Source organism: Carassius auratus, unplaced genomic scaffold, assembly GCF_003368295.1.
Source record: "Carassius auratus strain Wakin unplaced genomic scaffold, ASM336829v1 scaf_tig00016366, whole genome shotgun sequence".
In the NCBI taxonomy this organism is placed as follows: Eukaryota; Metazoa; Chordata; class Actinopteri; order Cypriniformes; family Cyprinidae; genus Carassius; species Carassius auratus.
Window position 1 is genome coordinate 291,006 of NW_020524669.1, and position 25,165 is coordinate 316,170.

The window sequence follows — 25,165 nt, forward strand, 5'->3', positions numbered from 1 at the left end:
ATAAATAAACATGGTCAAATGAAGGAATTCGGCTTTTCTGTATTTGATCCACATTTTATTTAAAGGTATTTTCATGCACAGGGTTTTATTTACTTGCCCAAAATGAAATGCTTTCCTGTTAAACAGTTCATTGTTTTTTGCCATTAAGTTAAGATATTAATATATATGCCTCTTTGTCACCATCTCTGTTTGAAATGTTCTTCTTTAAGTGGGCTGTGCATCGGCATGACTCCAGCGCGGATGAATCTTATGTTTTGAGGTGTATGTACTTCAGAATTACAGATACATCTTGGAAATATGTCAAAAATAACAAGTATCGCTGGAAATCTGAAGAAGTAACATGTCTGCCAGTTGCACTTAACCTTAATAATTGGTAAAGCTAGCTCAGATCACATCAAACATGCAAATATTATAATTTGTTCTCAAATGTGTTAACAGTGTCACAAACTGGCATTTCTTGCGAAATCCGACCCAAAGCCGAATTAGAGAACATTACTAGCTTACTGTTGAGAATCAGGGGCTAAGTTAAGGAGATAGTTTTGAACACTGATTGGTTATATACTTAATCATTTACTGATTTTGGATCCTTTTTAACCAAAGAATGCAGCTTTAAAGTGCCATAATATTGTAAAGTGTCAACATGTAAGGTCTGGGGAAAGACAATCATCGTGACTCATTGAATTCATCCAGTTCAGCTCTTCTACTCCTGTGACTTCTCCTTGTGGAGACAAATATTCATGCAGTAATGTTTTCAGTCAGTCTCTAGAGGTCTGAAAGCATGATTGAAGATCTTCATCCTGTTTGTGCATCATCTGATCACTCTGAGGTCCGTCTTCATCGAGACAGACAGTGAGTCGGACCAGAACAGAAAACCTACAGAGACTCAACGACACGGAGACAGACCTCCAGAGACACCCAGCACTGAGATCAGGAGAAGATCAGAGAGAGGAAAACCAGGACAGACAGGAGAGGAAGAGACACTGCTGTCGTACCGGGAGGACACAGCTGGAGGAACAGAGAGAGAGAGGATGAGGATGAGTTGGAGAAAAACAGATATGATTCTAATGTGGAAAGAAAGAAGAAATTTGGATGACTAGAAGGGTTTCAGGTAATATTTTTGCACTTATATTAGACCGTTTATGCATTATGATTCTGAACAGGTAAATTCTTCCTGTGTATATAAATAATATTTCCTTCCACACTACTCAGAGGCTTATTATTTTAGACATATTACTGCAGTGTAAATAAACTGCAGCCTACTGTAAATACACTCTTCAGTTTCAAATAAAGCAAAGGTTTCTGGAGTAGGTTTTAAAAATTATAATTTCAGTACTTCTTTAAAATTTATTTCAAATTATTTAAATTGATTTGTTTACTAGCTACTTCATTGATTTTAATGTGATGCTTGCCTCTACATTTTTTTTCACATATTTTAGTAATCATCATAAATAAGAGCTCTTTTGAAAGATAGAAGAGTCAACACTTAATTAATTTTGTGAAAATCGTTTTGAAATTGGACTTAACTTGCTTTGACTTTTAGTGGGCTCCTTCCCTAGTTGTTCCCCTCCTTTTAGTTAGATTTGAAGTGTTTTTATAGTCACCTAAACAAAATCTCCCAAGAACCGAACACAAATTTGTTTGATTTTAAAGTACAAATGATTTTGTATAATAATTTTTGTATTTAGTGCAGTGCATTTGCTTTACAGTAATCCCATTTATTGAAGTGGTTGTACTTCTGCAATAATCGATTGAGTGTCTTTTAAAGAGACTGTATTACAGCACTCTTGAATTATAGCCGATTCAATTCTGATTTACTGCATTTTCACATCAGTGCTCAAAGATGGGAATCCTATATCACTTTTTTTGCAGTGTAATTCACCAATGGACTGAAAGTAAAGAGACATACTCTCAGAACTGCATCTATCCTGCTACATTCATTCTCAGTGTATTCTGTCTTCCTCAACTTAAACCAGAGCATCACCTGCACTCACCCACACACGCTCGGCCGTCCCTGCTGGGCTTATAGCCCTCAACACATCTCTTCTTTGAGCTGCACTTATAGTGTCCGTATGTGTTGGTGCACACCGGACGAGTGTGAGGACACACTGCTGGCAGACGCCTGCACTCATTTACATCTGAACAGGATGAAGGGAATGGAGACAGAGTCACACTCACAGTCTGGGCTTTATTAGTAACACACACCATTCCACCTTTGAGTAAACAAGTAAAAAAAAAAAAAAAGGAAATACAAAGAAAAGCAACAAGTGTGTCTGACGTAAACATTTTCAGATTTAGTTAATGCTGACTATCATTTTACTCTTAGAAATGTGATGGATGAACTACAAGTGTTCAATTTCAATAGCACTACAGGAAATATTTGGCAGTAACGACGGAAGGTTGTGGTTGACTTTGTTGAATAACTGCTTCAGTATCGGACATCTGACAGCACAGCTCTGATTTAACGAGATGATGACTCAATGTCCAGCTGAAAATACTCAGGCTCTCGCTGTTTGAGGGGCAAGACAGAGAAAACATGTCAAAGATTTATAATTATTCAGATGTGTTAATTAAGTGTGTATGTATGTATATATATATATATATATATATATATATATATATATATATATATATATTAACATTTGTGACATTTAAAGCCATTTAAAATTAAATCATGTTTTTTGTTTTGAATTCCAAAAGAGTTAGAGAAATGCTTTTATCATTTTTACTCAAATTTGGATCAAGTGTGAACTTCTCAGGTAATCTTACCAATGCAACGGCCGTTTGTGTTGACTGTGAATCCCTCTCCACACTGCAGAGAATCAATACACAGCCGTACCTCAGTATTCACAATATTTTACTGAAGCCAGATAATATTGACCCTCAGATAATAATACATTTGTGTTTTTTTATCAAATTCCTAAACTGCATATCTCAATACCTGTCTGTGTAAGGTGTGCATTGACTCCTCCTCCTCATTTGCATGCAGTCGTACCTGTGCATCAGATGTGAGCGCTGACTCCTCCCCCTCATTAGGATATGCAATCTCAATGACTGTGTTCATGTCAGTGGACTCGAGCGGCCGAGCGATGGAGCGACCATCCGGCCAAAATACTTCAACGCTGGTGGCCTCATTGGTTCCTAAGAGCCAATCAAAAGAGACTATTCATCTCTTATGCTAATGGATGGAGTAGCTACAGAGATCGAATAAGTCAAAATGAAATACATTTAAATGGTTTGGGGTCTATAAGATTTTTTTAATGTTTTTTTTTTCTAAAGAGGTCTCTTGGGATCAACAAGACTCCATTTATTTGATAAGAAAATGTATGTTATGAAATTTTATTACAGTTTAAAATAACTGTTTTCTATGGGAATATCTCGTAAAATTGTATTTATTCCTGTGATGTAAAGCTGAATTTTTAGCATCACTACTACAGTCTTCAGTGTCACATGGTGACATAATCATAATCCTTCAGAAATCATCCAGATTCGCTGCTCAAGAAACATATGTGCATTTACAGTAACATCATGTTTTTTCCTTTATCAATTTAATGCATTCTTGATCAATAAGAAGTATTAATTTCTTTCAAATTAAATCGAACTTACCCCAAACTTTGAACAGTAGTCTATGTAGAATAAAGCAGCACTACACTAATACATCATAAATCAGGTATAAAATTATTTACATTAAATGAATAAATTATTTTGTAAATGATCTGATGTGTATACCTAACCCAAAGTGAGCCACAGGCTCCATCTCGCACAGATATCCTGATCCTCCGTCAATGATGCGAGTGTGTGCACCACTGTGTTTCGTGAACATCACCACCTTCGCTCCACGAGCGAACCAACCGAAACGTGTTCGTGGCACCACACGCAGCCACTTATTAGAGGAGCCCTGCGGAAAAGAGAAGAAAGCATGCTGAAGTGTTCATTTACACTGAATTTTATATCAGAACGTAGGAGACAATGTATACAGTACATAAACAATGAGGTCCAAAAGTCATCGATTGTAACATTGGAAATCAACTTTCTGACATACCTGGTTGACCTTAAACACAGAGATGGGCTGAGAGGCGCTCTCCCCGTGAGCCACGAACAGATCCAGCAGACCGTCACCGTCAAAGTCTGTCACTGTGGCGCCTGTTTCCCAACCAGAACATCACGTTATAATGCTGTCAGTTATTGAAGAAAGACATTATGGTGGTTTATTTACACAGGAAGTGTCTCAGGTCATGTGATCTCACCTGTGCCCCTCCCCTGAGGCTCAGAGGCGTCGCCCACATCCAGCTCTGTGACCTCAGGGTCAGAGTTCAGCTTCCTCGACACCCTACACAAACAAAAACCAGTGCTATTTCAAAATTTGTATTTTTACTTATTAATAGATTTTATTTTTATTTTTTTTATGCTTTCTAGGTTCAGTTTTTAGACATTATAATCTCTAAAGAATACAAATATATATCAGTGATTATCGGACATCAGAGTTGAAGTACCTGAAGATCCTGTTGGGGGCGTTTCCTTGGTAAGCGATGTTATTAAAGAAGACTTCAAGCTGAAGATCGTTGTCAAAGTCTGCAGCGATGACGGTGCGAATGGGTGACGGAGTGGCGAAGGCCTGTGTGGCGACGTCCTGCAAAAACACAACAGACCAATTCATCATTACAGATACAGATTCATATAGACCCATATGGCAAAAAATAAATATTTTCAAGAAAATTACACAAACACCAATTTGGTGTGTGTGTTATTGTCTTTTCTTTTTTAAATTAAAAATATATTTAGTTTCTACCTTCCATATACCAAAACATATTTTAAAACAAGTCAAAAAAAAAATAATCTCACAGTAGCCAACACTAAGGCTTTGTTAACTATATTTACAGAGGTGACTCTTACCTTGAATCTCTGCTGGGCGTCCTGCAGGTAGAGGCGGTGTGGACCGTTCCAGTTCCCGTAAACTATGTCTGTTTTTCCGTCTCCGTTAAAGTCGGCCAGTCCCACACCTCTCCCGTGCTGATATCTGTCTTCAACTCCTGTTATCAGACCATAAACATAAGTCTGAGGGAGGATTACAAATCAGTACTGTAAATATAACGTCAGGTTCCTCACCGGCCTTGGCGGCCAGGTCTGTGAAGGTCCCATCACCGTTGTTCTTGAACAGGAAGTTGGGTCCATTTTCATTGTCACAAAAAATGTCAGACCTTGTGTCGCTGAGGATTGGACCGACAACGACACCACGGCCACCTTAAAAAAAAACATTAACACTTGTACAACATTAATATTCCATAACAAGGAAAGATAACTAGGAATATTATTGTTCTAAGAATGTTCAGAGAACATTATACACGAACGTTTTCAGCAGCAAGTTTTATTTTAGTTCCCAGAATGTTCTGCTAAACTGTAGTATAACATTCTCTGAAAACATTCTAAATTCTTTTAATTGATAACATTGTTAGAAAATTATCCTCTAACATTATAATTGAGATATGACCAGGAAGCTTCTCATCGGACCTTGGATGTGGACTCAGATGTTGCTCAGATGTCAAATTTTGGTTTGTTTGAAGAAGATCCAACTATATTAAATAACTCCAAAAAAAATATTTTCAACATCACTTATTATAAACTATATTGATGTCATACATTTACAAACTGAAATCTTAGATCTTAATGAGATTAACAGAGGTTTAGGTGTTGATGTCTATTTGAAAGTAATAGTCACCATTATGGTAATCAGTGTTTAGTTTATTTGGACATTTTGACTCTTGACTTTTCAACATTTTTCATTAGCTATGTTTGTTATGGCAAAAACAGCAAGATATTAAATGTTGTGGTTGCTTGCTGGTGATTAAAATATCATCATAAGATATTAAATGAATATTATATAATATAGCAACTCACTGGTTCAAGAGACCCAGTAGATTTTAACCAGATTTCAAGGATAAAAAACATTTGTTTATCATGGAAACATCAAGAATCAGTGTGTGAATCTCAACAATGGCAACATGCTTCATGCTGCAATGTATTATGGGTACATCACACAAAACTCATCCCTTGCTCACAAAGCAAAAATTTTTTGTTTTTTGATGCAACAGTGAAAGTATAGTGTTTTAATGTACATAAATTTAAATATATATACATATAAATAAAATAAACTTTTGAGTATTTACGATGCTGATGACTGTCTTGAGAAAAGGGTCTATCAGAAATGTTTCTTGAGTAGCAAATCGTAATATTAGAGTGATTTCTGAAGGATCACGTAAACTTAAGATTAGAGTAATGATGCTGAAAATCCAGCTTTGATCACAGGAATAAATGACATTTTACAGTATGTTGTAATAGAAGTCAGTTACTTTAAAATGTAACAATATATTAAAGTACTACTAGCTTTACTGTATTTTTTTTATCAAATAAAAGCAGCCTTGGTGAGCATAGAGATAGATTGCATTTAGGCAATCCAACGCTCTCCATTGACTTTGTATTGGTGGAAGCTGCCACCCCTTGTCATTTTTGACTTTTAACAAAAAACAGATTAATGTCTGAAAACTACTATGTGACAAGGTGTAATACAACAGAAAACAACAGAACCCAGAACTATGCTTTTATAAGCTGTCGACCCAAAAAAATTGCATTTAAGACACAAATAGTTGTCAGGGGTTATCACATTTGGTTATTCAGTTGGATCATTTCTCAAACAAAAGGAAGGTAAGGAAAAGAGGTACTGAAGTAGACCAATCAAATTTAGTTTATTAATATATCACCTCCTCTTAGGTTCACATCGGGTAGTGAAATAATCCTTCGACATGGTTAAAAATAACAAATGTTTCCTGTCACCAATTACATTTCCCTCTTGTGGCCGAAGTTTTCAGAGTAATATGGCATGTTGCGCTCTACTTTTGTGCCCTTAAACGCTCGTTTTTTGGGTCGACAGTTTATAAATATGTAGTTCTGGGTTTTTAAGTTTGTTTACTGTACACCTTGTCACATATGTAGCAGCTTTTAGGCATTTGTTATAATTCAGAAATGACAAGGAGGCAGCTTCCCACAATTCAAAGTCAATGGGGAGGGTTGTCCAAACACCCCCCCCACCCAATTTTCAGATTATGATGCGTGTATAAGAGACTTCTTTCAAAAACAATAAAAACTCTTACCAACCCCAAACCTTTCTAAATCTCACACATATAAACAAACATGACTTCTGGTATCTCTGACCTGTGAACTTATTGACGTTGACTTGTGGTGCAACATCAGTCAGTGCAATGATGCCTTTCTCGACGTCACTGGCAGCTTCGTCCATCTCTATGAGCGCGTGAGGACCCACGTTACCACTGGCGTAGTTCGCCACGTAGATCGAGTATCGACCTGTTCCCTACAACAGAATAAATGTATTAAAATACAAAGGTAATTATAATAATGACTCACTAATAATTTAAAGATGTATAATTACCTTTCTGTCGACACAAGCCACGGAGCGTCCCGCCATGCGATTGGCCACGCCTCTGCGCACGTTGATGTCATCACCGAGCAGATCCTCGAAGCGACCGTTACGATACTTGAACAGTTTGTCAGCATAAGTCGCCCGACCTTTAAGGAGTTAGTTTGGTTTTTGTAAGCAATCGTTAAGTTTTGTGGGTCTATTTGTCACTGACACTCGTGTTTCTCTGTGTACCTGAGAAGGCGTTGTTGGTGTTGAGGAAGTAGATCTCCTCTCTGCCGTCTCCGTCCACATCACAGGCCGTCACTCCGATGGCGTTCCCCTGCGGGTCTCTCAGCGCGAAGTAAGGGGAACCACGGTCATCCACCGCTATGTTCACGAGCTTGTTTTGGGTACGGTCATACTTCAGAACCAGGTTTGGGCCATTATACCTGATAACAGCCAAACAACAAAATCCTTAAAGGGTCATGAACTGAGAAACCAACATTTTTTTTTCATGTTCTGACGTATAAGAGGTCACTGTACTATAAAAACATCCTGTAAGTTTCATATTATATATTGAAGGCAGTCTGCCAAAACGACATATTGTGGAATGTTCCTATGTATGATGTAATAGTGTGGATAAACACCGCCTCAGACAGAAGATGATCAACGCCTGATTCTACATCACTGCCTATTTAGCCCCGCCCACTATTCTACATCAATGCTGTTTAGTCACGCCCACATATTCTACATCACTGCCTATTTAGCCCCGCCCACTATTCTACATCAATGCTGTTTAGTCACGCCCACATATTCTACATCACTGCCTATTTAGCCCCGCCCACTATTCTACATCAATGCTGTTTAGTCACGCCCACATATTCTACAGCACTGCCTGTTTAGCCACGCCCACAGATTCTAAATCACTGTCTGATTAGCCCCGCCCACTATTCTACATCACTGCTGTTTAGCCCCGCCCACCGATTCTACATCACTGCCTGTTTAGCAAAATGTATAATAAAATATTTAACGATTGCAAACGCTATGGAAGTTAAAATGCAGATATTGTAAAGTACATTGCTTGAAGTGTTTGCAATCGTTAATTATTTGGGCATAAGTGTTTTATTTAAAAATATATAAACATTTAAAGTTATTATTTTTACTTATGCAAAAAATCTGTTGCTTGCCATTTTTATCAAACTTTATAAAAGAAATGTCATACTTTACATTTTTTATAGAAAGTCAAACAAGAGATGCTTCATGGCTTACATTATTTATGTTGTTTGTGTGTCTATATATATATACTCATATTCATAAATTTCATATATCTGCCTGTTTTATTTTTTAATCACTGAGAAATCTGGTTATGCTGGAGTTTCTTTACCCGGCCACCACCACCTCCAGATCCCCGTCTCCATCTACATCCGTCACCGCCATCCCATAATTCCGCTGGGTGGGGTTGTGAACAGTATCAGGAGGCAGAACCGTATCCGTGGTGACGGAGAACATGGGCTGAGCTTGAGAGAGAGCTGACAGAGCCAAACCCAGAAGACATGCCCTCCACATCCTCATCTCCACCTGTCAATCAAACAGTATCTACAATTTAGCTTCATAATCATGCAATAAATGTAATGAGAAACACATTTATGAAATTGGTTACACAGCATATGGATATTAAAACAAATAAGAGCATGCAATTATATTTAAATTCAACTGAATGAAAGAAAACGTTGGCAAGGATGCAAAACAGAACAAATTTGTTGTATTACATTACAGAAAACAAATGAAAGAGACATTCAGAGCAGATCTAAGCAAACCAAAGCGATATGATAGGACATAATAGTTCATGCATTTGAAATCTTCATCACCTCAATAGAGAGAATTGTTATAGCTTTGCAAGTAAATATTAAGGTGTCAAATCCACCTGTCGTGCTGACTGGGCTGGATTATAGTGGATACTCACGCTTTTAGAGTTTCCAATACGTGGCTTGTCTCAAGAGCTTAGGAAATGATGTGTGATTGGTGTTTTCTACGGTGTATATTTGCTCCTTACACAACTTCAATGCAGCCGCCTTACACAAGCGCTTGTGTAAGCGACTGTCCAATCACTGTCGAGTATTTTAAATACTGTGTCGGTCCGACCAATCACAAGCCCGCAAGTGAAAAGAGGGCGTTAACGACGCGAGAATCTGCATGCAGAAGTGTTACGTCCCTACTAACAAACCCAAACAAATAATTGTTTTACTCCGTAAACTTAAAATAATTTTAATTGTTTGCTTGTATTGGTTAATTTTTTACATCAATTGTGTATAACTTTACGGTAGTATTTGATTTTTAATGATTAATTTATTTTTTCCTTGTTTAGGAATAAAATGATAAAACTACGGAGCCCTTCTGGAAACATATCATACCTCGCTTTGGATAGACGTCGATTCTGAACTACACTCATAATAATAAACTACAAGTCCCATAATAGACTTTCCTATCGTGACGTCATGGCGTCCGTACGTCTCCAAACATCCGGTCTTGGTTAGCACGTTTCGGCGAACTGAAAAAATATAGAGATGTGAGTAGAAGTAAACAGCGAATAATTTAATTTACAAATGTCAACATTTCAGTTACTATCACTACATATGAGTTGTTTTGAAAAGATAATTTCGTGCTTCTCAATGGTGTCACGGTCAGTAGATTTGTGTTCATGTTATGAGTGCTGAAAAGAATGCTAACGTTACATTGTTGTCATTTGATTATCTATTTGTTATCTTTTAAGTTAAAATGATTTTGCATTGCTCATCCAAGCTCGTCTAGAAATGTTATAAATAATGAAAACGACGGATTTAAATAGTGAGTCATAAACAGATGTTGTAAAATCACAACTTATATAAATTATTGTCTGTTCTTGTCTGTGTAACTTAACCCACTGTAAATGAAAGAGCAAGTTTAGGCCAAATAAGTTATTTTATATACAGACAGGCCTTTTACATTTACATGGATCCCTGTAAGTGTGGTGATTTACTACCCTAAAAACAGCTTCTGTCCTGCTTCCGTACTTTCTTACACAGATCCTGATGGAGACTGAAGCAACTCAACCAGAAGAGGGGTCCAAAACATCTGCTCCGCGCCGAACGAAAAAACCTGCCATGGAAATCTACGTGCCCAAGAAACGGCAGGCCGAGAAGATGGAGAAGCCTCAGGCAGGGGGTGACAAGAAACCCAGACCCCGGTACACCGACAAGAACAAGAAGGATCAAGCCAAAGCGACAGATACCCCAAACGAAGAGGTAAAACTGGAGAAGGGAGATAAAGAAAACCTGAACATGCACACAGAGTCTAGAGATGATACGGACAGTGTATCCAGAACTATGAACACATCAGAGGACATGGGTACTGCACTAAAACATGAAGAGGTCCCAAAAGATGAGGAGGAGGAGGAGGAGGAGGAAGAAAAGAACTGGGATTCTTTCTTAAATGATTATGGTGACTGTCTTGACCCACATTTAATAGAGGAGGTAAGAATCACAAAGACCAATCCTTCCACTGATTTCTGAGTAAGCAGTCCCTTTAAAGGAATAGTTCACCCAAAAATTACAATTCTGTCATTAATTACTCACCCTCACGTCATTCCAAACCCATAAGACCTTCGTTGATCTTCTGAACACAAAGTAAGATATCTTTGATGAAATCTGAGAGCTTTCTGGCCCTCCATAGACAGCAAAACAACCGACACATTCAGGGCCCAGATGTGTTTCTGTCTCTGGATGGGTCAGAGAGCTTTCAGATTTCATCCAAAATATCTTAATTTGTGTTCTGAAGATGAACGAAGGTCTTACAGGTCTGGAACGATGTGTGGGTGAGTACTTACTGACGGCATAATGAACTGAGATGCTTTAGCCGGTGTTTGTGCTCGGGTTTAATTCTTCTTCTTCCTGTTTCAGATGTCTCTTAAGGAAGGCCGCAAGAAGCCGTCTATACAGGAGCCACGCTTCGACTACTATAACTGGACGCCGCAGGAGGAGGTGGAGCTCCGGGACGATGAGCTGTCACACATCGTGGAGATTTACGACTTCCCATCTGAGTTCAGGACGGAGGACTTGACCAGATCCTTCAGCTCGTGCCAGTGTGTGAAGCTCCGGTCATGAATCAAGCTTTGAAAGCTCCTGGTCTACAGAAACCGCTGTTGTTATTGATCAGATGTGTGTTTTTTAGGCAGAAGGGGCTTGACATCAGCTGGATTGATGACACGCATGCCCTCGGTCTGTTCTCCAGTCCCATCGCAGGTCAGTCTGTTCTCCAGAAGCTGTGAACGTCTATAAGATCTCTGGAGTCAATCTCTGGTTGATCGGCAGGAATATAGAATCTGTGATGTGTTTGAGGAGCTGAAACGATCTGAAGATCATCTCTGGAAAAGAAACCAAAGGATCTGAAGAGTAGAAATGGCACTTTTTTTTTTACAATGTTTATCTAATACAACAATATTTGGGTGTTTTTTAAGTTAATCGATCACTAGCTAATGTATGTTTATATAAAACATATCCAGATTATGCTTTATTCTCATTACACATTCAAAACATTGAAAAGTTATATTAATATAATTATATATAATATGACATTGATGTATTTCTAAGTCACTTTGGATAAAAACCATATCCTAAATAACGAAATATAAACGATAAGACCCCAAAATGAGAAACCTTTTCTTGTGTACGTGTGTGTGTTTGTGTAGCTCGAGATGCTCTGAGGATGAAGAACCCCATGATGAAGGTCAGGCGTCTCTCTAAATCATCAAACGCCACTAAAGCCAAAGCGCGCAGCGTCTCCGGTACTCCTGCTCTCTCTTAGACATGCATGCCTTGACTATTCTGAGCCTGTTTCGTGCATGCATCACAAACTGATTCTGTCCTGATTGTGTGGGTGTAGATTACCTGCTGCCGGCTAAAGAGCGTCCTCGGACGAGTGCGGCTCTGGCACGCCGCCTGGTGATCGGGGCTCTGGGTGTGAAGAGTCACCAGACCCGAGAGGAGCGAGAGGCAGAGAGGAACAGACTACGGCAAGCGAGAGGTGACATGTTGTTCTTGGTTTCTTCTATTGCTGGACTGGTGAAAACAGGGATTTATGTGATCCATTTTCTCATCAGAACAAAAGTAGCGTGAAGACACCTGGGAGGGCAGAAGAAGCAGGTTTGTGTTTTTGTGAACTGTGAAGTGTTTTGATTTGATCATGGGTTCAGTTCTGAAGTGGTTCATCTCTGGGTTTGGGGTCTGAAGGAGTGGGAGCTTCGGCAGGACGGTCTGCACCAAAGATACAAGAAGAAGGGTTTCATCGAAGCCACACACTTCAACAGGGACGCTTTCTGATCTTTCCTCTTGAGATTTGTTTTGAACTGAACTTTTCCCTGTAAATGTTTGATTGTTTTCAGTTTGGAAAGGCCTTTTTAATTTATTTTTGTGAATGTTTTTCTTTTTGGTGACTAAAACAAACTACATCATATGGCAGTGTGATTGCAGTCGTATTTTTTTGTCTCAGTAAAGAGAAAAGTCGACACTGAAAGCTGATAATGTCTTTCATGACACTCAATTGTGTAAATGAGTGATTCTCAAAATGTCAACTAAAAAAAATCACATTATCCTTAATTTTTTTTTTTTTGTTGTTGTTGTAAGAATGGGATTAGACTGAAGTCAATTGTGGACATTTTATTTAATCCCACTCAAGTCTTTTTCAAACCATCAGCACATTCTAACAGAACTATTTTTTTGTATATGTTCTTTCATTATTACTGTAAATACTGTGCTGTTTTGTTCATCTCTAAAAGGTTTCGTTTAGCTACTAAATTGAAAGATTCACTTTTTTAATGCCTGTTGTTCTCAGATGTTGGTGCACTTGTATTCCCAGTTCTGCTCGGAATAAAAATGTTGAAATCTTTTTCTAAAATATCATTAATGTATTGGTAATTTAAGGCTTTAGCATTTTTCCAGTATGTGCAATTATTTGCTTTTAACAAGAGTTATCATTCATTCACACCATCTATAACGATATCATTTAGATAATCGTTCTATCGCTGAGAACAGTGAAATCCTCATCATCTATAACAACATTCCAATTATTCTCTTTGTTTTTAATTACTGCACGAGGAGGACACTGACAGCCAATCAGAATCCAGCAGCGTTTGAAACGAAACCGCTCAGAATGTTTTGGCCGTTGATGTGGACGCTTAAATGAACATATATATTTTTACAGTAATGAAATCAATGCTGTAAAGGACAGACTACAATCTTAAAAAGGCACGCGCTGTATTAATGTCCTAAAACTTTTTACAATTTTAAAACTTGTTGAATGTAGTAGGCTTATTTAGTTTTGATCGCTAAACATTCGTTAAACAAGTACAGTCCTTTAAACGCAATGTACTAAATCCTAAAATAATTTAAATATAGATACTTTTGACAAATCTATAGTTAACGTTCTTGTAATTAACCTTTATAAAATGTAGCCACAACAAGTGCTTCAAAACTACTAAAATTACTAAATACATTTAGCAGACACCTTATCCAAAGCAGCTTACAAATTACAACTGAAGCAATCAAAAACAACAAAAGAGCAATGATGTGCAAGAACTATAAAAAAAAGTCTCAGCTTAACAGTACACTTAGAAAGTTTTTTTATTATATAATACAAAGAACACTTACAGAACAGAAAAAGAATAGAGCAAGCTAATAACAAGATACTTTTTTTGCTTATTTTAACTGTATAAACGAAAAGAAAACAAAGATTAGAGAAGCTAGTGTTAGCTATATATATATATATATATATATATATATATATAGAAAACAAGCAGTGAATAAATAGAGTGAGAGTTAAAGTTAGAGGGTCAAATAAAGATGGAAGAGATGGGTTTCAAGCTGATTCTTGAAGATGGCTAAGGACTCAGCTGCTCGGATTGAGTTGGGGAGTTCATTCCACCAGGAGGAAACCTTTAATTTAAAAGTCCGTAAAAGTGACTTTGTGTTTCTTTGGGATGGCACAATCAAGCGACGTTCACTTGCAGAACGCAAGCTTTTAGAGGGCACATAGGTCTGAAGTAATGAATTTAGGTAAAAGGGTGCAGAGCCAGTGGTGGTTCTGTAGGCAAACATTGATGGTTACCAATAGCTGCTAGCATAAAAATAAAAGCAGGGCAAATTGATAAACAGGGGTGACATGTATTCTTTTCGGCTCATTAACAGTTAATCTTGCTGCCGCGTTCTGAATTAATTGTAAAGGTTTGATAGAACTGGCTGGAAGACCTGCCAAGAGGGCATTGCAATAATCCAGCCTGGACAGAACAAGAGCTTGAACGAGGAGTTGTGCAGCATCTTCCCAAAGAAAGGGCTTGATCTTCTTGTTGAATAAAGCGAATCTGCAGGAATCGGACAGTTTTAGCAATGTGGTCTGAGAAAGTTAGCTGATCTTCCATGAGTTATGGTTGATGTGCAATGGATGGTGAAATTGTGATGAAACAATGGGTTTGATGGAATCACAAGCAGTTCTGTCTTGGCAAGGTTGAGTTGAAGGTGATGGTCCATAATCCAGGAAGAAATGTCTGTTAGACAAGCGGAGATGCAAGGAGGTATCGTCGGTTCATCAGGATGGAATGAGAGGCAGAGTTGAGTGTCATCAGCATAGCAGTGGTATGAAAAGCCATGTTTCTGAATGACAGAACCTAATGATGCCACGTAGACAGAGAAGAAAAGTGTTCCAAGAACTGAGCCCTGAGGCACCCCAGGAGTTAGATGTTGAGACTTGGACACCTCACCTCTCCAAGATACTTTAAAGGAACCATCTGAAAGAAGACTCAAATTACTGGCCTGTGGTTCCTGAGATGTCTTGTGCCAGTATATTTGACAGGAGAATCTGGTGGTTATGTTTCAAACGCGGCAGTGAAGATTTTGAATCTTTTCGCCAGACTTAAAGCTTCCAACAACTGGGAACAAGACAGTTTCGGTCAAATTTCCACTACTGAAGCCAAGAAGTAATTTAAGTGTTTTTGCAATGAGGGGAAGAAGGGAAACTAGTTTGTAGTTCTCTAAAGCCCCTTTCAAACTGCACATTGGTCCTGGAAAATTGCCACAACTGGGGGCATCAGAATGCAGAAAAGGGAATTGTCACACAAAAAAAAAAAAAAAAAAAAAAAAAAAAAAGTTAGATATTCTATTTACATCCCATAACCCTTACATTTTTTTTGGCCCTTTATAGAGAAAGGTTTAGGCAACTATTAGTTATCACTCAGGATGAGCTAAAAAGTAATGGTAATGTTTGCCTTTCAAAAACTAGACTGTCAACAAAGACACTTTCAGACTGAACACTGGTCATGTGATCAGATGAGGATTTTGTAATGTTTATTTTGTAGTTTTTAAAAACAAGCAGTAAAAAAAAAAAAAAAAAGCATACAATTTATATATTTATAACATCATGACTTCCAATAACTTGGGAAGGTGGGAGAAAAAAAAAAGAAACCCTCTTTTCACAGAGTGAGGAGCAACACGTCTTGAGTTTCAGTGTCAGAACATATATACTCGTGCACAAACACGAGACACACTCAGAGACTGAAACCCCATTTGATATCACAGGAGAAAATTTTTATCACATTAAAAAGAAAAACTCACTAAATGAATAGAAATAAAGAACACATTAAACCATGGGAATGTTCCAGCTCAAAATCAACTTAAAAAGGACTAAAAGCAAAATAGCATTAAAAAAAAAAGACATGGTTACTCATTGAGTTTGAAACACAGTAGTTATTAACACCTGAAGGTTTCCTCTAAATGCACCGGTTTCCTCAAAAGATTTTTTTTTTTTTTTAATGCAAATACAGGAAGTGCACGCTCATGTGAGAAAGTTAGCTTTCCCTTGTGTCTCCTGGACATGAGTCACACTGATGCGAGGGATGAAGCGTGTGTGAAGGGGAAGGCAGAGTTAAGTCCATCAGCGCTTGTGAATCCAGCTAAAACCAGGAGGAGGAACAAGAGAGTCTGAAGCAGTAACGTTTCATAAAGACAGAAATCCGGCTTCAGAGGAGAAAGAGTCACAGAGCTTTTCAGCTGGACACGAGAAAGAAAAAAAGAAAAAAAAATGAAACTGGAAGAGAAGTCCTTTTGTTAGAGAAGAGTGACAGGATGAAGGGAAGGAGTAGGACGGACGAGAGCTCAACAGTCACTTCACTGCGCCTGAGGAGAGACAAGAAATCAGTCAGTCATCACTGCATGAGGAAACAAAACTAGAGCCACTGAACTTCTGTATGCTTCATTGGTTTAGATTTATAAATTGATAAAGGTGCTGTATGAAGGATTGACACAGAGTGGTTGAACTAGGTATTGCCGTCCAAATTCAAAATATTGGAGAGGCTTTTTTTTAAGATAGTTAAATTACTACTTTGTATACTCTACTTCTTACATCTAATCTTGAATCTACATGCCTTCAATGGCTGTTCAGACACATATGAACCGGTGATCAGTGTGTACCTGCTGGCCCTGTGGTGTGGCGCCTGGCTGTCCCGGGGCCTGTCCCGTCTGTCCGTAATAAGCAGCCTGCTGTCTGTAGTATTCAGCCCATGCGGCGCTGTAGTCCGTCTGTCCCGCTGCTGGAGCTCCTGTGGCTTGAGCTGCTCCTGCGGCTGGAGCAGCTGCTCCTCCTCCTCCTCCTCCTGCAGCAGCTGAAACAGTCTCAGCATCAAAACACTGATCCGCCAGCAGATTCATTCACATGCATTTCTCTACTACGTGATAACACCGTGAGGAATGAGCGCTCGTACCCATCTTTTTGTAGTACTCCTCCCAGGCCTTGGTGTAGTCGGGCTGAGCGGCTCCGGGAGCAGCCTGGCTCTGGTCAGCAGGAGCGGGAGCAGCCGGTTGGGCCGCAGGCGTCTGTCCAGGCATGGCGCCCCCTCCAGGCTGCTGGTAGTACTGTGCGTAATAAGCTGCCCACGCTGCGTTATGATCCACTGCTGCTTTACCTGAGAGAAAGACAGAAATCCCCTTTATACTTCAGATACTAGACAACTTGCAGACACGAGCTGAGCCTCAGGATAAACAAGATCATATTAAACAAAATAACTCCATTTAAATAAGAATCCATACATCCATTTTTTGAAGTTCAAAAGCTTGACACAAAGGGACAGTTTGTCCTTTTTTGAGAAATTAATACTTAAGACCGGTATCAGACAGAGGCAGGACAGTAAATATGTATTTGTCATGTTATACATACGTTTTATTATGATCATTTATTAAACAGATGCGCATCAATTTTAGTAAATAAAAGTAAAAAAAAATATAAATAAAAGTTTAAATCAGTCCTCATCTCTGCAGCACACCTGCTAAACGCAGGTTATTTGTGCAGCATGAAAAAGATGGATATGGAAGATGGAAAAGTGCACAAAAGCATTATCAACTTCCTACAGAACTTCAATTATAACAGCTGTCAGCTGTGTGGATATTGGCAAATATAGTTAATTTTCATTTATAATCATTAATATGGCTTCTTATCAAGATATTAGTCTATATGCTATGTTCTGTCAATACTTTAACTTCATATTAGCCTATTTATAGCACACTTGCCATTCCAGTAAGTCAAACTTTGCAAAACATTGCCACATAACATTTACCTCAGTATAACAATTCAGTGTCTATAAGCTCGTCGGTCAGCTAGAAAAATAACTATATAGCATTGCTATATTTAAGCGCTATTGCATTTTAATAGTATAACTTTACCTGTTGCATATATGAAATGGAAGAATGCAAGCTAAAGATAAAATTCAACATCCTATAAAGCTGCAGGTTACTAATGAAGAAAAACCAACAATGTGTGAACGACAAACACTGGATGCATTGAGGAGCCCAAACTACACTGTAAAAAGAGATCAGTTGACTTTACAAATAAATAAAAATAAATCATTAAGTAAATAAACTTCATGCATAAAGAAATGTTATGTGAACTGGAAAATGATGAGTTGCACTGGCAAATAAGTTTGAAAATGTGTTGTTCACTTATTTCTGGTTGGAATAAAATTTATTAAAATGCAATTACACTCAATGGCCAAGGGATGCTCATGGTTCATGATACTGGTACAGATCCAGTGTTAAGTAATTTGGCACCTTAGTTTCCTATAGGAGCCAATGACTTTTTTTTTTGGGGGGGGGGGGGGGGGGGGATCTCGGTAGTTTTAGCAGAAGACATTTAAAAAAAAAAAAAAAAGACCTCAAATATTTAAATATTAAATGTAAAATCAAGTAGTATTTTTAACCTGATAACTGTCAGTCATTCTTTTGAAGATAGACTTGAATGTGCATGATACACACCTAAATTTTTATATTTCATGTCTGAAAACATTTTGTAACATGATTTTGATGTTCCATTTACATGGTAATGCAATGACTGATTTTAAAATGGGTTTTGAAGGATGAATTTTGAGATTTTATGTTTTCAAGTGATATATAACTTCTGATGATTTCTAAAATGTGATAGAGAAAAAGGCAACGAGGAAGTCTTTTTTTTTAAACAAAGGTCAAAGCTCCTTTTGTAATGTAGATTTCTGAGGGTGCACTCTTGTCATATATTAATCTATTACTTTTCCTACATAATTTTTAACAAAAAATATTGGTATAATATATATTTGGGAGTCTTAGACCTTTCCAACGATATATAGTTTGTCAAGATTAGATTAAATTTGATTCTAATATAGTATAGTCAACGTAGGCGTCCCGTATAGGGGACGGGGTGACATTTAACAGGTTAAATACATGTATAATAATATTAGTACTTGTCAAACTGTATTTAGTGTATTTTACAAATTGAAATCAATTACTATAATTTAAAGTAAAAAAATTAATCAAATCCATGTCTTTAAGATGCAATGTGACCCAAGCATGAGAAACTGAACAGACATGTGACTGTGGTAGCATGAGGCACTAGAATCCCATCAAGACCTAAACACTGAAAGCGTCAGTACAAAACGACTCACTGGGATCCTGCGGCTGCCACTGCTGGTACGTGTTCCCCCAGCCCTGAGGATACTGACCTCCAGGAGGACCACCGCTGGAGACAGAGAGAGAACCACTGTGAGCATGTGCAAACTAAACCTCAACCCTCTCCCTGAAGATGATTCCCCTTTACAGCAGTACTGACTGTGGCGGTCCACCGGGGGGTCCGGGCTGGTACGGGTTCGGGTTGTAGGGGCCCATGGGTCCAGCGGGGCCCGGTCCACCTGGTCCAGGACCAACAGGGCACAGAGGACCCTACGAGGAGAAGCAGACCAGTTAAAGCCAGCAAACACTAGAGCAGCAGTCCAAGTATCCATATCACAATATTTGCACCGCACTTTGTTTTAAATGCTGTTCTTGTATTCAAACTGTGCAAGGTCTCTTTATTTAAGACATTTTGCACTTTAAGAGTATATACAGATGACAACTTAGTTTAATCTGGCCACAGAGGAACACAACTGGGTTGCCTGATATGAAGAGACAGAATCCCCCAAACAGATATTCAATTCAAGTTTATAAGTATAGCACTCTTTATGATGCAAAACAAAGCCTTAAAGAAAATGTAAGTTTCTACATTATATTTAGTAACAGCTTATCAGTGGTGTGGCAGAAATATGGTAAAAATCAAGCAGCTAGTTCATCCACGTAAATCAAACAGATGGTGAATACTATTAAGAGCAGTGATTATATGATGCAGTTATTAAATATGTGAGGTCAATAAAAATGCAGAGGTCACTGACTGCTGTGCTCTGATTTAAATGAGTTTTGAGGACATTTACACCTGGTTTTTTCACGATCGGATAGTTATTTGATTAGATAAAACACTTGAAGTGAACAGGTGTAAACAGCTCCTTTGCCCAGTCTTGTATTGGGATACATATCGTATCTTTTCTGGTGATGCGCACAGAAGCGGTGTTTAGGGGTACCTCGATCTTGTCCTCGATCAGCTGTTTGGCGTGGTCGATCTGCTGAGGAGATCCCCGGATGATAAACAGTTTGAAGTTGGGGTCACCGTTGGGCGGCGGCTGGCGAGAGATCTCCACGAAGGCACCCGTCTCCTGGTTGATGGCCTTCACGTTCTCGCCGCCTCGGCCGATCACCAGACCGCATTTGTGGGCGGGGATTGAGAAGGTCATCTCGCTGCCAGGAGGGCCCCAGTTGCCCGGACCACGCCCCCTGCCGCGCCCCCCTGGATGCATTCCTTCACCTGGAGGACCCTGAGGAACACATCAGAGATTAACCAGAGCCACCAAACACAGATGGAGTCCAGTCATAAAAACATGTGAATCAGTCACTTCATTAGCATTTCATCAGTTCAATTGAGAAAGACTAGCATGTCATATACACAAATGCAAAGGTAGTAGTAATAATAATAATCAGTAAACCTCTTGTGCATCGCCTTGAATAAAAATGAGTTACTCTTAAAATACAATGTTCTATGCCTCCATTTGAGAGATATATAGTGTATTAAATCATTCATACAGAATATTTTATTTGACATACCAGCATCGGTGACTGGTATATTTTCATGACAAGATCAATGTAAATTTAAAAGAAACAAATATTAGTAACAAGCAGTAATAATGGAAAAATCTAATGACAACAAACTCACCACCGTATAACAAACATGAGACATTTCAGTATTTGACTTGGGAAAAATTAAATATTCCAGGTGAAACTTTAAAACTTTCATTTGGTCCTTAATGTAATTCAGAAAATCAATGAGAAATGCATATACGCCTAACAAACTAAATGTAGTCATGCTTTTAATTACTATTTAAATTGCACACTTCATACTGAATCCAGAAAAAAAGATTTTAGAAATAAAATGAAACTGAATTTAGGAAAGAAATACTGATTTCACAGAGTATATTGGGCATCTCCAGATGAGCGCGAGCATCACTCACCCCTCCTTCCTCTCGTACCCTGATGCTCTGCAGGAGTTCGTTGATGATGCTAGCGGCATGTTCGCAGCGGTCCGGAGGACCCACTATGTGAGCGATCTTTTCTGGGCCGCTTCCATCGTCTACAGAGAGAAGAAAAATACATGTTATGAACTGTAATATCACAAAACATTGAGTTTAATCAGAAGCTGAAAGTCTAAACACACCTGGTTTGAACTGTATCCTCACACCAGCGTCGTTCTGAATCTTCTTGATCATCTCTCCGCTTCGGCCAATCACGACGCCCACAGAGTGACGCGGAACGGGCACCTGTCCAATCAGAATAAGACATCACATTTCCGAAAAAAAAAAAAAGTTGAATATAAACGATTAAATCAACACCGCACCTCCATTCCTCCACCACCTCCTCCTATTTGAGAGCCGTACTCATTTCTGTCGAAGCCGGGATGGTCCCGCTCTCGCAGAATCTCCTGCACCATCTCACGCGCTTGCTACAGAGAGAAATGAGTGCCAACACCTTAACCACAGCAGGTCTTAAAAGAGAAGAACAAACAAAACAAGGAACAGTCACAGGTGAGAGAAGAGTAGTAGTCGTCACACACCTGGACTTTGTAAGGATCTCCAATGATGCGCAGAGGTTTGTCCATGTTTGGCCCCTGAGAAGGGTCCTGGATCAAAATCATCTTCACGCCAGCGCGCTCCTGAAACACAAAGCATGTTAACATGTAGAGAAGACGACCAAGAACGGCCTGTTAGCATTCAAAATCTATACATTTTAATACAGTAATATTTGTGAAAACGGTCAAATTTCTCTCTACCTGCAGCTGTTTAATGGTCTCTCCTCCTTTGCCGATGATGAGCCCCGCTTTCCCTGCTGGAATGATCATTTCCTGCATGTGTCCGCTCCCATTGGTCGACTCGTGGAAGGAGGGAGGAGTGCCCCGCCCCCGAGAGACGATGTCATCCAGCAGCATCTTGGCCTTCCTGCACAGACAGGTCAGAGGTCAAAACACCAACACACAGATCCACACTGCAGTTAAACGTGTGAGGAAGCACAAACATACTGGATGGCTTCAGGGCCGCCGGTGAGAGACACACTCCTGTCTGGAAGACCGCCGCTGTCTAAACACACACACACACACACAAAACCAACATGTCCCATCACGCCTCATACTTCTAAAACATGCTAAAATCAAAAACAGGAGAGAAGAGCCCACTCGAGTGATCTGAACCAGAGTTTGACTCACCTGGAGCAATCTGAACCTTACAGCCAGACTCCTGCTGGATCTTACTGATCTGCTCTCCTCCTCGACCAATGACTACAAACAGACACAACATTATTCACTGGGAGCAGAATTATACTCATGAACAGACTCTAGCGCGTCAACCTCCAGTAGAAGTGTGAATCTCATAGAACAGTTTCAGATCCACATTTCCACCCCCTCAACTCTGTGTATGCACATTATATCGGAGCAATAATAGGACTGCCAAAGGAAACCCAGCACAGTTTGAGGAAGGTTTGTTTAGATGTGTATTCCATCAAACATCACAACTGTTGTACATTCTGCACGGTCCAATCATGATGTAAATTACAGCTACCATTCAAAAGTCTGGGGTAAGCTAAAATAATAATGTAATACATATTATTATTATTATGCACTAGGACTAATAATAAAAATCAAGTAATAAAAAAAAATAAAAAAAGCATGCATTTCTTCCTTTTGGTTTTGGCAAACAAAAGAAAAAAAAAAAATGACCCAAGTGATATTCCCCCAGGAAAGCGTGAGTACTGCCAGTGCATGCTGGGTAATGTGAACTTACTGAGGCCAACCATGCCGTCAGGGACTCTGTACTCTTCTGTGAGAGTAGACGGACGCACGCTACAGAAAGACAACAAACAGTCAGGAAAAATACCAGCTGACAAATACAATCAGGTCAAACTTACTTGTGGCCAAAAGCCTTTTAAGAAAATCATTTTTTTTAAAAATCCTATACATTAAGATCTTGATATGATTTGAAGGCACCACAAGAGATAAACTTTTACAAGAGCACCTCAAGACCCCTGTATTAGGCTTAACAGTCTGATGGAGTCAGTGGAAACCAAATCTAGTCTAATTATACAGGCCTGTGTAGTTATTCCCAAGCGCTCAGATCTGAGATCTGTTCTAACGACTCAATCACACACGAGGACGTCTTACCTCTGCTGGGAAAGGGCAGCCAGCTGGGCTCCGATAGCTGTGGATGAGAAAGGGATAAAATCACTGCGCTAAAAATACACACACATGTGCTTTGAGTTGCTAAAAGTGAGTCTGTGTGTTTACATGAGTGAAAAAACAGCAAAGACAGACGTACACAGTGCTGAAGAGTTGTCTCTGTCAGACGCCATCTTCTTACACTCCGGCTGATCTGAGGAGGAAACACAAGAAGAGCTCAAAAACATCTCCGGAGAGATAGACGGACAGATCCAGAGCACGTCTCTCTCACGCCGTACCTCCGTCCTCCAGCGATCGCTTCTGAGCCGCGAATGCATAGCTCTCCGCTCCACCGTTATTGCTCATGGGGGGACCGGCGACGTCTCCGCCGATCTTCGCTGCGATCTGGAAAACACCACAAAATCACATGAAGTTAATACGAACTGCTAGTCACGTTTTCTTTTAAAATTATGCGTTTATATTAGACCGACACTACTATTCAAAAGTTTAGGGTCAGCGAGATCCTTTGTTCCAGACCTTTGAAAGAAGTTACTTGACTCACCAAGGATTCAAATATTTAATCAAAAACACAATTTAAGATAATGCTTTTGTAGGTAACCTTTTTGCTCCAATTTAATTCAGCTGAATTTTCAGCTTCATTACTCCAGTGTCACATGATCCTTCAGGAAACATTATAATATACTTGAGAAATATCGCCATTAATGTTACACTGGGCTTGTTTTATTTTTTGACAAACATTTTCTTTCCACAATATTCTTTGAAATGCAATGTAAAAACACGGTATAATAAAACGTCCAAAATTCAGTACAATGGCATATGAAAAGTAACACTGTATATTTATCATCTATAACCACTCCTGTAATTACCATAATAATCGCCACTAATTGTACACACCGATACAAATAGGAAAGAGAGCGAGCGAGAGTGTGTGTGTTAAGTATAGAACACCGCTTTTACCGTGACACCACGATGCTAACATGTTTTACAGGATGTGTAACGTTACCCCTATAAAACCATGGTACGATCATTACACACGTTAAAACACATGGTAGTGCCGTGGTTCTTTTACAGCAATGGGAAAAACAAACAACGGTAATTCGAATGTTTTGTCGGACATTTAACGTTACAGCGGTAGCATTAGCACCATGTTACCCCCTGGACTCAGTGTAAATACGGTGATAAATGAAAATAATCACTACGTACCGCGCTAAATACCTATTCTGTGCGAACATTTCTGTACTATAGTACAGCAGTCGTTTGTAACGGTAACTTGTAACCACATCTTGTCTTTGTTCCGAGCCCTACGCGATCGCAGCTCGTGCTAACGGATGATTGTGGCGCGCGCCGGCTCATGTGCCGCGGCCCTCGCGCTGACCCACAAACGCGGCCCGCAGTGCGGATCTCTCACCTGCCGCGCGCGCTGTACCGCGTCGGCGAACGCGTCTTTCTGGATTCCAGCTGCTCCGGCACCGGGTGGCGGCACCGCGCTGTACTCAGACATGCTGTCCGTATGGAGGATGAAGTGTGCGGGAGACGGCGAGGAGCACTAGGCCTGGCAGAGGTGCGCAGACGCGGGAAGACGAGCGAGACAAACGCATGGGAGGAGGGACTTAAGCTCTACGGGCTTTCCTATAG

General features: G+C 39.4%; 3 protein-coding genes across 4 annotated transcripts; 1 reads left to right on the top strand and 2 right to left on the bottom strand.

Moving 5' to 3' along the window:
* Positions 1–52: 52 nt before the first annotated feature.
* On the bottom strand, positions 53–9,521 carry LOC113075101 (cartilage acidic protein 1-like). Its single transcript, XM_026247831.1, has 15 exons — positions 9,372–9,521; positions 8,793–8,986; positions 7,661–7,857; positions 7,439–7,575; positions 7,204–7,360; positions 5,104–5,238; positions 4,891–5,027; positions 4,491–4,627; positions 4,245–4,327; positions 4,040–4,140; positions 3,727–3,895; positions 2,993–3,138; positions 2,767–2,809; positions 1,992–2,506; positions 53–1,005 (listed from the first exon to the last, which is right to left on the bottom strand). Exons 2-14 carry the CDS (start codon positions 8,978–8,980, stop codon positions 2,496–2,498), a joined length of 1,641 nt encoding a protein of 546 aa, XP_026103616.1. The 5' UTR covers positions 8,981–8,986; positions 9,372–9,521; the 3' UTR covers positions 53–1,005; positions 1,992–2,495.
* Positions 9,522–9,882: 361 nt separating this feature from the next.
* LOC113075102 (coiled-coil domain-containing protein R3HCC1L-like) lies at positions 9,883–13,147 on the top strand. Of its 2 annotated transcripts, none has more exons than XM_026247832.1 (8): positions 9,883–9,974; positions 10,471–10,917; positions 11,344–11,525; positions 11,615–11,685; positions 12,132–12,227; positions 12,326–12,466; positions 12,543–12,585; positions 12,673–13,147. In XM_026247832.1, the coding sequence occupies exons 2-7, from the start codon at positions 10,477–10,479 to the stop codon at positions 12,551–12,553; spliced, it is 942 nt and encodes a 313-aa protein (XP_026103617.1). In that variant the 5' UTR covers positions 9,883–9,974; positions 10,471–10,476; the 3' UTR covers positions 12,554–12,585; positions 12,673–13,147. The 2 variants fall into 2 exon arrangements, with proteins under 2 accessions (XP_026103617.1, XP_026103618.1); XM_026247833.1 differs by having other exon boundaries at positions 9,932–10,088.
* A 2,600-nt stretch (positions 13,148–15,747) lies between these two features.
* LOC113075103 (far upstream element-binding protein 2-like) lies at positions 15,748–25,139 on the bottom strand. Its single transcript, XM_026247834.1, has 18 exons — positions 24,939–25,139; positions 23,809–23,914; positions 23,670–23,723; positions 23,516–23,552; positions 23,139–23,197; positions 22,565–22,636; positions 22,382–22,439; positions 22,136–22,301; positions 21,920–22,018; positions 21,704–21,808; positions 21,524–21,626; positions 21,321–21,439; positions 20,340–20,630; positions 19,559–19,668; positions 19,395–19,468; positions 17,190–17,390; positions 16,900–17,090; positions 15,748–16,605 (listed from the first exon to the last, which is right to left on the bottom strand). Exons 1-18 carry the CDS (start codon positions 25,029–25,031, stop codon positions 16,597–16,599), a joined length of 1,947 nt encoding a protein of 648 aa, XP_026103619.1. The 5' UTR covers positions 25,032–25,139; the 3' UTR covers positions 15,748–16,596.
* Between the last annotated feature and the right edge of the window lie 26 nt (positions 25,140–25,165).

Bases quoted from the DNA above. Each gene is read 5' to 3' on its own strand.
- LOC113075102 (XM_026247832.1), top strand. From the start codon at position 10,477: ATGGAGACTGAAGCAACTCAACCAGAAGAGGGGTCCAAAACATCTGCT. The intron at 10,918-11,343 runs GTAAGAATCACA...TTCCTGTTTCAG, and splicing joins ACCCACATTTAATAGAGGAG to ATGTCTCTTAAGGAAGGCCG. The intron at 12,228-12,325 runs GTACTCCTGCTC...GTGTGGGTGTAG, and splicing joins CAAAGCGCGCAGCGTCTCCG to ATTACCTGCTGCCGGCTAAA.
- LOC113075101 (XM_026247831.1), bottom strand. From the start codon at position 8,980: ATGAGGATGTGGAGGGCATGTCTTCTGGGTTTGGCTCTGTCAGCTCTC. The intron at 3,139-3,726 runs GTATACACATCA...ATTGGCTCTTAG, and splicing joins TGTGGCTCACTTTGGGTTAG to GAACCAATGAGGCCACCAGC. The intron at 2,810-2,992 runs GTACGACTGCAT...GATTCTCTGCAG, and splicing joins CGCTCACATCTGATGCACAG to TGTGGAGAGGGATTCACAGT.
- LOC113075103 (XM_026247834.1), bottom strand. From the start codon at position 25,031: ATGTCTGAGTACAGCGCGGTGCCGCCACCCGGTGCCGGAGCAGCTGGA. The intron at 19,669-20,339 runs GTACCCCTAAAC...TTCTCCTCGTAG, and splicing joins TGATCGAGGACAAGATCGAG to GGTCCTCTGTGCCCTGTTGG. The intron at 17,391-19,394 runs GTGAGTCGTTTT...TCTTTCTCTCAG, and splicing joins GTGGCAGCCGCAGGATCCCA to GTAAAGCAGCAGTGGATCAT.